The sequence below is a fragment of the Cicer arietinum genome, chromosome 4, assembly GCF_000331145.2.
Source record: "Cicer arietinum cultivar CDC Frontier isolate Library 1 chromosome 4, Cicar.CDCFrontier_v2.0, whole genome shotgun sequence".
Taxonomy (NCBI): domain Eukaryota; kingdom Viridiplantae; phylum Streptophyta; class Magnoliopsida; order Fabales; family Fabaceae; genus Cicer; species Cicer arietinum.
This window is the reverse complement of record NC_021163.2, coordinates 5,488,243-5,498,739: the sequence shown is the minus strand read 5'-3', so window position 1 is coordinate 5,498,739 and position 10,497 is coordinate 5,488,243. Positions and strand designations below refer to the sequence as shown.

The 10,497-nt window shown below is 30.2% G+C and overlaps 3 protein-coding genes across 3 annotated transcripts in view; all 3 read right to left on the bottom strand.

Moving 5' to 3' along the window:
• LOC101502002 (probable linoleate 9S-lipoxygenase 5) overlaps nucleotides 1–3,842 on the bottom strand; it is a 6,890-nt gene extending 3,048 nt beyond the window's left edge. Inside the window, exons 1-3 of the mRNA XM_004495668.4 lie at nucleotides 3,458–3,842; nucleotides 230–516; nucleotides 1–80 (exon numbers count right to left, since the gene is read on the bottom strand). The exon at nucleotides 1–80 is cut by the window's left edge and continues 161 nt beyond it. Of these exons, the coding sequence (XP_004495725.1) occupies nucleotides 1–80; nucleotides 230–516; nucleotides 3,458–3,650 (560 nt within the window). The 5' untranslated portion in view covers nucleotides 3,651–3,842. The remainder of the gene's footprint in view (nucleotides 81–229; nucleotides 517–3,457) is intronic.
• A 2,248-nt stretch (nucleotides 3,843–6,090) lies between these two features.
• LOC101502329 (F-box protein LysM) lies at nucleotides 6,091–7,560 on the bottom strand. The gene is given in 2 exon segments (NM_001309678.1): nucleotides 6,091–6,465; nucleotides 7,150–7,560. Coding segments are annotated over 2 exon segments (786 nt in total).
• Nucleotides 7,561–8,151: 591 nt separating this feature from the next.
• On the bottom strand, nucleotides 8,152–10,384 carry LOC101502640 (microtubule-binding protein TANGLED). The gene is made up of 4 exons (XM_004495670.4): nucleotides 10,140–10,384; nucleotides 9,903–10,045; nucleotides 9,724–9,785; nucleotides 8,152–9,270 (listed from the first exon to the last, which is right to left on the bottom strand). The coding sequence occupies exons 1-4, from the start codon at nucleotides 10,221–10,223 to the stop codon at nucleotides 8,462–8,464; spliced, it is 1,098 nt and encodes a 365-aa protein (XP_004495727.1). The 5' UTR covers nucleotides 10,224–10,384; the 3' UTR covers nucleotides 8,152–8,461.
• Between the last annotated feature and the right edge of the window lie 113 nt (nucleotides 10,385–10,497).

Below are 10,497 nucleotides of genomic sequence, written 5' to 3'. Positions count from 1 at the left end.
TTTCCATCACCTCTTAAACTCTTTAGTTCTTCTTCTCTGTACCTAAGTAGTGGACTTGGTGTTCCACTTGGAAGAAATGGCTCCATATATTATAATACACAACATGTTAATATGTAACATATATTATTGCGCATAAATATATAATACAAAACATGTCTTACCACAACTTGAAGTACATAAATATTAGTTGTAGTTAAGACATATTATTCTCAACTATTTGTAGTTATACCTTGTTGGAGAAGAAAATGCGATCTTTTTCATATTTTTCAACAGGATAAATCCAAGAGTTGCAGATAAAATGAATATCGCCATGTTGTCCCGGAACTCCATTAAGTGTCAAGGTTTTGAGGTAAAATTCAGAGTAATGGTTATTCCTTATTAAAACTGCTCCAGGTGTTCCTATCTCTTCATCCCAATCAAATGAAACCTGTAATGTTGATTCTCCTGCTGTTGCTCTAATTGTACTCCAATGTTCTATATTAGCAGGCTTTCCAAGTTTTCCCTTCAATCCATTATCTGTAAATATTACTTTTTGTTATTTATCATAATTTCATTCACATTTTAGATGCCAAAGACCAAAATTAGACAAAACTACATGACCTTAATTTAAAGCTGTAAATATGTCTTTCATACTTTAAAATAAAAAATGTTATTTGTTTTTCTACGTTAAAGTAACGGGCTTTTAAGATATTTTTTCTCTAAAGTCTTTGAAAAAATTGTATTTTTTAGGTTTAATTGTAGTTTTGATTTATTTATTTTAGCTGAATCACGAAAATATTCCTTCATTTTATTTTTCATCAATTTTAATCTAAAACTTGATAAATTTTCATATTTTAAAGCCACATCATACTATTTATGATTATAGATTTCAAGTACAATTGTTGTACCACGAGATTTTGAAGTATGATGTCACTCAAATAAAAGCAAAAAAATGACACTTTATTAAGTTTTGGACCAAAATTCTGATTGGAGACTAAAATTAAGGAAAAATAAAATAGAGATATTATTTTCGTGATTCAGCTAAAATAAGGAACTAAAACTGCAATTAAATTTATTTTTTAACTAGAAGGATTGAATTATTATACAACGAGAAATAACGGGATAAACCCTTCGGATCTTATCTAAGAGATGTTTTGAAGAGAAGAAGATAATTTGTTTTATCTTTTAAAAATTAAACAAATTATAAAATGCACTCCACAGTTTGGTAGTGACATGGGATGGCCTGGTCACCTTAAACTATCCTACAATTTTTTCTTTAATAATAATAACTCATAAAATAATTATAAAAAATACTAATTAAAAAAATATTCTACATTTTTAAATTTAAAATTCATTGCATGTATTTTGAGTTTTTTTCCTAAAGAGATAAATATCAAATTAATGATTTGTTAAATTAAAAAAATAATTGATTTTTTATTTATTTTTATGTTTGAGTTAAATATGAACCGAATTTTAAATCTCATTTTATTTAAAATCGATTATCGATATTTGAATAACATTATTATACTATATTAGTAGTATTATCATAAATATACGTTATATTTAAATATTTTTTAATTATTTATATATTATTTTTTTATTATAGTTTATATATTTATGTCATTAAAAATAGTTTACGTAGTTGTTCTAATAGTATAAAAAAATCTAGTGTTTGGAAAAATAAATTTTATATTTTAAAAATAAATATTTTAATTTTTATTAATGTTAAAATGATTGAACTGAACTTAAATCTTTATAGTATACATCACTTTGGATTTAATTTTGTGAAAAAAATCATAAAAACTCAACCAAATTAACTTTTTTTTAAAAAAAAAAATTTCTCTCTTCAAACATGCGCAATTTTGGTCAAATTTCTCCTCTTTTGCAGTTGCAATTGCAAATGAATGTGTTTATATCACAAATTTACAACATAAAAGACAGGTATTCAAAATGTAGCGAACTGAATTAATCAAAACAACGAGGTACACTCAAGGCAACTCGAAAAAGACAGGTATTTGTTTGAATTTTAGTTGCGTGCGTGACTTGGAAAACGACAAGAACATAATAGAAATTAGAAAGGTTAGAAATTAGGACAAAGCATTTAATATACAATATTAATATTATACCAAACAAAAATAGTAAAGAGCATATCTAAAAAAGAATCATCAAAAAAGGTAAATTCGTGAGTGGAGAGCAATGGGAACTTTTTCTTCCTATAAGTTCTTTCGTTTGTCAAACATCATTGGTACATATTCACAACTTCAGTAGTTTTTCGTTTTTTATTTTTTCTAATAAGGCTTGAATTATAGAAGAGACAACTACTCTTCGCAAATCCACAAAAATTAAATATAATACTATTCTTCGCACATCCAAAAAAATTAAATATTAATATATTTTTAAGGAAAAAAGTCTATTATTTTTAGATAGATAAATGTTAGAAGTTAGTAGTGATTAAAAGGAAAATCATTAGTGTCAGAGATTTAGCTCTAAATCTGTTTTATAAAACTTTTTTAATGTTCCGAAGCTTACCATTATGCTATACCTTTTAAAAAAACTGAAATTCTTTTAAAGCTGATAGTGAAAAAAAAATCTTATAAAATAATAATACTTAAATGATCCCACAATTTCACATTAAATACATTACAGTATATTGTGATATTAAGAATTAATAGTATTAAATTATAACCAATTTGATTAGAATCCAACTACGTTGGATCAGTCAAGAAATGTCTTTATTTGTTCAGAGTTCAAATTTTAGAAAATTGGTGGCTTCACTCATTCTCTCTACTCTAAATTTTATTCTTTCAACTTCCTTTCTCTTATACCATGTGAACATTCCATTTTTGTTACTAATCTTAGGTCTACTTTCTCTACGATTTGCTAAATCTGCATGCTAGCTAGTGGTGTGAACTGTGAACTGAAGGAATGTGACTTTCTTATGTAACATGTATACTAATCAAACAATAACTTCGTTTTATGATATTTTTTTTTATTCTAGACTCTACTAGGAATCATTCTAACTTATGAAAATTGATCGTATGCAATTCCCATACTCTTGAACAAATACTCTAGAAAACAATATTAAAATTTACTTAAATAATAAGATCTTAAGAAATAATATTATAATATATCAAAATTGAGATCTATCTAAATATTTTAAAAATATATATTATCATGACATATTTATAGTGATATTTGAATAAGTATGATTAAAAAATTGTGTAGAATTCTTTATGTATACAAATTAAATTCATCATTCAAAATTTGCAGTAAAATTATTTAAATTTATTGACCAAAATTTGTTTGTTTCTAGTATTTTCATTAATATATTACATTTATCATATCACTAAATCTCTCTAAGTGTTGTTGGGTGAGTATATGCATGTTTATGAAAGATTTTTCTTTTCTTGGACACAAAGAAAACAACATAGTAGCATTAACAGAAAAAAGAGAGGAGAAAGAAAGGAAATAAACTAACTCGGATCAGCATTAACAGCGCTTATTAGCCGAAGAGAAACTTTTTTGCCCCAAAACTCACGAATATCATCACGGAATGAAGCAATGGAGTCATTGAAATCCAAGACATTCTTTTTCATCAGCACGACAGTCCCTTTAACTTGGTGACGGTTGCTTTTCTCTTCTTTGGAAAAACTAAGGCAGTTATGAATCATTGTTAGTCAGAAGCAGCAGAAACAGAGAACCTTGACAATATGGCAGAGTAACAAAACAAGCAACGATTTTTGACAGAATGATCTTAAGTGTTAAATTCTTGTGAATTGTTATGTGGAAAAGCAACTCATTGTGCTCTGCCTTTTATAAACAGAAAGAATGGTAGGTAGTAATATTTTAATGGGCCCCTCTTACATAATATAATGTAACATATGGGGGTTTAGTAAATGTGGTTAAATATTACAGGTTATACATTACAATATTTTAGTGTGTATGACTATAAGTGAATATTTTAGTGTTGTTAAGGCTCAGTAACCTTTCTCTGGAATTGGACAAGACAATGCAAACATAGGAAAGGCACCGCTCAAAATGAAATACAAAAAAAATGAAGATTAAACGTGTTTCTTTAGTAAGCATAATTTATTTATTTTTACTTATAATTTACTTTACATGCGTGTATGTTTTAGTACCTATTATAGTTTTATAGGAACTTTTTTTAAAGTATCAATTTTTTAGTCCCTATATAGTTTTATAGGAATTTTTTTAAAGTATCAATGTTTTACAATTTTTTTTAAATAAAAACTAAAAGTAAATAAATAAAAAATTATGAATTAAAAAATTGAGAATTTTTTATATAAAAATAAAATAAAATTTAGTAAATTTTATTTAACTTTAAATTAAAATACTAAAAAAATAATAGTTTAGCATATATAAATATTTCGTAAAGAAACATGTATAAATATAAATGACAATCTGTGTAAAGCTTTCTATAATGTGAATTAAATTTTCCATTAAAAACGTAGAAATCAAATATTTAATTTGAAGTTTGTGTAAAAATTTAAATAGAATTTATATATATATATATATATATATATATATATATATATATAAAATAAATTATTATATCCTATCTCAGATTTTTAATTTAGTGTTTAATGAGTTGGTAGAATATGATAAGTTTTATTAAAAAGAAAATAAAAGAAAATGATATAGGTTATCAACACGATAAAATAAAAAAATAACTTTCCAATTTACCCTTATGTATAATTTTAAAAAATAAAAATTTAATAATATATATTATATAAAAAATGATATTAAAAATAAAAAATTAAATTTTCATTTAAAACAATGTAAATATTAATAAAAACATGAAGAAAAAACATGTATAATTGTATCATAGTGTCTTTTAATATAACTAAGAATCTATAAGCATGAAAAAATAGAATTAAAACGAAATCATTATTTAAAATCCAGAAGATGCTAAATTTATTTTGGTGGGGGTTCAAAATCGCAAAGCTTGCGTGGTATTTACCAAAAACATACCTGAAGTGTCTTTAATTTTATTATCCAATTTGGTTCTTATATGTGTATTTCATTAGTTATTGTATTTTTTTTATATTTTAAAGACTAGCAGTAGCGATATCGCTCACATGTTTAATAACCAAAATGATTATTAACTCGCAAATCAATGACAACAATTGTTTGAGAAGCTCCAAAATTTTCAAATCCTAGCAATCCAGGAACATGAAAATTTTAGAATTCAACACCAAACTGTAGTGCAGTCTGAAAAGACGTTGACATTGTCGATATTCCATGGTAACCAGTAATACTACTATAATGGTATTTAGCTTTGCTTGAGATCACTAAAACCATTTTGCTACTGGAGAATGTGAGGTAACACTATCACCAATTTACCATTTTCAATCTGAAGGTTCATGCAACCGACAGCACAAGACATACTTATAAAAAGCAGTAAAGTAATTATAAATAATTCGAAAAAGACATGATGAAAACAGAATATCAAATATATTCATTTGAGATTTCACAAATAGATTCTGATTCGCCACACATCCTTATCTTTGAAGTCACAGAATAATCTTTCTCACTAAGCTTCTGAAGGGCTTAAATTCCACACTATCATAACATAATACTAGGGGTAGGATTTAGGGAAAGAAATACAACTCAGTAAAAAAAGTGATAATAAACTGACAATGCATCATCATATCCGTTGCTTTTTTGAAAGTCTAGTCTTGGTATTAATTCTGATCCGTACTGTAAAAATATGCAGATGCTCAGAAGTTGTAAAGTATGGACTAAATCAAACATCTATGTACTAATTTTACTAAACATGGAATAAGCAGCAGTTTTGATTGCAGTTTAAAATATAATACATCGTCTTCTTGTATAAATATACTTATAAGCAATTACAAATTACACAAATTCTGAACACAGCCCACCACATTAGTAGTTGAACTAAATATCACAGAGCAAGAAGTGACTTACTCCCGTCTCAAGTCTCCAATAGAGAAGAGCTAATTTCATAGTAGATTTAAAGCAGACACTTGCCTGACCCAACATCTTGATTATTTATTATTCATTTTCCTGTCACCAAACCTGTTGATTATTCCAAACATGGGTTGAGCTTAAATTAAGTTCCAAAGGTTAGGAATGACCTACTTGCCTACCCCACTGAAGGTCCGAGGAAAATTCAGCAAGAGCAGCTCGAGGATCACCATTTGAAACAGACCAGTAGTATTGAGCAGTTTCACTATCGACTTGCATGCTTCTCTTCAAGGAATCAAGCACCTTTTTGTTGCTTTCTTCTGAGGATATTCTGTTTGATACATAGGTACTCTTTACGTCCGGTACATCATCAGGATATAACACTGCAACTTCTCGTTTAGCGTAAACATCCAGCTCAATAAAGCAGGTTCTTTTAATAAGAATATCAGGATTACTAATAGGAATTAATAGCCTTTCCCTTGAGTATATGCCATGATCGCTCATCATGTTGTTCAATCGTTTTATGTCCATCACCTGTCAAAACATAAAAAAATCATCATCCAAAGGTCAATATAGTTTATCAAATTCTTCTTTTGCTATTAAACAGGAAAACCAGTAACAAAACAAGGAAAAATAGCTCAGTGCTTACAGCAAACATGGTCAGAAAAATAATCAAATAGTTATGAGTTAATGGAGATGCACTGTATTTTACACCAACATCGAATGAGAACTCAAAAAAATGGCCACTTAAGCTCACTTTGTAACTGCAATTTAAAAATAACCGCAAAAATGTCGATGCTTAATGGATATCACTGCAAAACTAGTTTACAATGCATTTCCCCTTTCCTCATAGTTTATAACACCTTTAGAGGAAAATGAAAATTAACATTTCATTTGAGTGAATCACAATTTTAATCCTAAAACCTGAAATTGTAGTGATAGGGAAATTTAGTACATGATTGAAATTATTTTAAAATGATCCCTAAAAATTAAAATATTTGATCATACTAGTGAGTAGGATGGATCAATTTTGTCTCAAATGGACTATTGTGATTTGTGAGTCATAATTTTCAATTTCAATGATGAATTTGGAATTTATTTCTCATCAATTTAAAAAACACACGCCCAAATTATATCATCAACAAATAGTGCATTTGAATTTCTGAAACTAAGTAAGAGAAACATTAATAAGTTGATAAGAAACCCTAGCAAACAGACCTGAACGGAGTACTTCACGGCAAGGCTGGCAACGCTGTCGCCACGCATAATTCGGTGCGAGATTGCGAATTTCGCAAGTGAGTTGTCTCTCCAGAAGCTTCCAGAGAGCGGGTTTCCAAGCACGTCCTTCAATTTCCATGGTGCTAAGAAAGCTCTGGTAACGATATCCCTTTGAGAGGCAACCGAGTTCCAGAGTCGGCACACGCAACTCGCACGGGCGAGATCCGGGATTGGAAGCTTCTCGAAGATGATTTGGAGGGTGTCGGCGGAGGATAGTGCCGAGAAATGAGAATTCATCGGTGAGATAACTGTTGAATTAGAAGGGGGTGGAGGTAGGGTTTCGGTGGTGGATGAAGAATTGATGAGATGGCGGAGAATATCGCCGTCGTCTTCATCGCAGCAACAACCCATTCGGAAGATGAACTACTTTCTTACACCTGCCAACGATAAGTTATCCACAAATCTTATACGCGTGGATGTGGATATGGATATTTTCAACAATTTTAGTCATTAGTAAAGGTCTCTATTAATTTACTCACCAAACTTTAGAAATAACAATTAATTGCATGGTTCTTTTTTGATGACCGGGTAATTTAATTGATGTCGAATTAATAATTATCTAAGATAAACATAGTAATATTAGAATTTGTCTTTTTTTACGTATAATTAAAATATTGATGTCTGAGCCTATAAATCTTGAGATAAAAAGAGTAATGTAATTTGTCTGATGATATGATAAAAAGAGAAAAATAGAGATAAAGGACCAAGCTTATAAAAATTTGAAGTCATTGTTCAAACATTTAACCTTTGTACAAACAACCTCCCTTCTCTTTTCTCTTAGACTTATACATGATAACCAAATAGCTCCCCTCTTCAACTATTGGCAATGCCAGTGATGTTTCACTGGCTCCCCTCTTCATAAATTGAATGAAGTCTTAGTTGATGTAAACTTTGTATCTAGTATATACCTTTGTCATTACTCTTTTAGATGAGGCTTTCAAGTTATAAAAAATGTCTTTGTTTCTATTGCATAATTAAGTTACAAGATAAATGGACCACAGTAAAGATTATATCATTTGTCAACATTGCATATAAGATAAAATGAGGGGCTTATGAACAAGCTTTTGCACCTTCTTTTTTTTTTTTGTTGAGCAGAACAAAGTATAATTGCACTGAATTTGTGAATTGACGTGAAAAAAGTGCTATGGACATAAGGAAAAAATACCAACAACAAAAATCCCACAAGAATATTCTTTATGGACATTGAGAAGCAATAGTGAGTGATAAAATAAAACCAAGGTTTTATATGTTCTTAAATTCTTCTAGTAGGGAATTGCATTGTTGATGCTGGGCGCTGTTTCAGTCCACTTACAAAAACATCACTTTTCTGTGTACTTTTCTTGCTTCTTAATGGTGAAACTAATCTGTTTGCTAGTCTTGAAGGAGAGAAAGATCGACGAAATTTAGACGCAGCTGATCTCTTAGGAGAATTCTTGCTGAAACTTGCAAGTCTTGTAGGTGAAATAGACACATTTGTGCTTTTGATTTGGACTTGAAATTTGGAGTTTTTTGAAGGTGGAGATTTGATCAAAAACTTGTGTGGTGTTACTGTTGTTGTCGTCGTTGTTGTTCCTTTATTTCTTGAAATGATAGGTGACCTTGTTTTGCAAAACTGTTGCTGCTGTGACTGTGATGAAGAAGAATGAGTTGAAAGGAACAAAGGGTTGGGGAATAGTACTGTCTTTTTAGCCCATGGTCTATTCCTTGGAGATACCCTATTTGCCGAAGACAAATACTTGTTATTTTCTCTGTCAAATTCTCTAACTTTTGGAGGAGAAACCTTAAAAGTGATTCTTGAACGAGCTTTTTGAAGTGAGGGGGGAGAACCATCATTCTGTAGTTTAGCTTGTTTTTCTTTATTCCTTCTAGCCTTGAGTTGTGTGTTTTCAAGGTTTAATTTACTTCTTGACCTTTGTGACATTGGAGTTTTTGGGTTCTCCTTGGAGGGAGTTTTCACACCAACTGCTGAAACAATTTCTCTTGCAAATTGACTAGCTTGTAAAATTTCTCCTAGAGTTTCTCCTACAAGCATTGCAGGCAAAGACATTCTCTTCCATTCACCTGAAATAGAAAGGTCTAATTATTAAGTAAAAGGGTTGCCAATTATTACTCATATTGCTTAAGACCCATGGTTTTAAATTGTAATCTACAACCATAATTGATAATTGAGGCTGCAACTTAAAGGATTCTGAAGTCTATGTAGCCCACATGGAGACTTCAAATGTGGTTGCATCCACATTTGTCCACATTTTCTCATAATATCAAGTATCACAATGTAACCTAGAAAACAACCTCAATTAAAATTATGTTTCTAAATTGCATAATTATAGTGCAAATCTTTAAATTGTGGCAAAATTTTGAGAAATGTTGTCTATGCATCGGCCATTGCAGTTGTGATATATTGTGGCCACAATTATAGTTGTTGACGGTAATTAAAAACTATGATTAAAACCATGCTAGCAAGGGAAGACTTGTTTGCAAATAAAATTACTTTGGTTTAGCATTAGAACTGACCTGTGTTTGGTGGAGAGGGAAACTTCCCCGTTGGAGATTTCCTTGTGCCACCATTCTTGATCCTTCAGAATGGCAAGAAAACACAAAACCCATTTGAGTTTATACAACTTGCAACAATAACTAGCAAAAAGTAAACCTAAACAAAATTATAGTGACGAATGAAGCAAAGAAAAGAGTACCTGAGTGATTCTTGCTTGCACCTGAGACTAGTTCTGAGATAACCTCTGGTGCTTCGAGGACTGAGATTGACCCCTGAAACCACCTTGGCTCCACCAGTTACAGTGTATTGAAGTTCTTGTAGCCGAGCCACGCACTGATCCACCTTTTCAAAGAACAAAACTATGAATTTGTTTGTAATAATTTATTGAAGAATGAAGATAACTAATCACTAATGTGATGTAATTAGTAGTAATTACCTTGTTGAGTGTTTCTTTAATGAGAAGAGGGTTGAGGGAAGCTAAAGTTTTCCTCTGCTTTGGTGGGGTTGTTCTCGCAACCATCTTCTGAATTTCCGAGGAAAACAAAACACGCGAAGTGGGTCGGTCTCTCCTACCTAAGATTGGATCTGAATTCTCTCTCTCTCTCTCTCTCTCTAAGACAGACACGGACCCTTAACCTTTTTGGCTTTTGGTTTCAGAGTTTGACACCCAAATGTTGATGTCAAAAAAACATGAACTATTGAGTAACGGTTTGTTTTGCAACGGTCGAGTGAATCAATGTCTAAACTACCCCCCAGAGACAAATGCAACGGCTATATCTCTATCATTTTACTTG

Excerpts from the sequence above, each read along its gene's own strand:
- LOC101502640 (XM_004495670.4), bottom strand. The coding sequence starts at position 10,223 with ATGGTTGCGAGAACAACCCCACCAAAGCAGAGGAAAACTTTAGCTTCC. Across the intron at positions 9,786-9,902 it reads TGCAAGCAAGAATCACTCAG|GATCAAGAATGGTGGCACAA; the intron begins GTACTCTTTTCT and ends GCCATTCTGAAG. Across the intron at positions 9,271-9,723 it reads TCCCTCTCCACCAAACACAG|GTGAATGGAAGAGAATGTCT; the intron begins GTCAGTTCTAAT and ends TTTCTATTTCAG.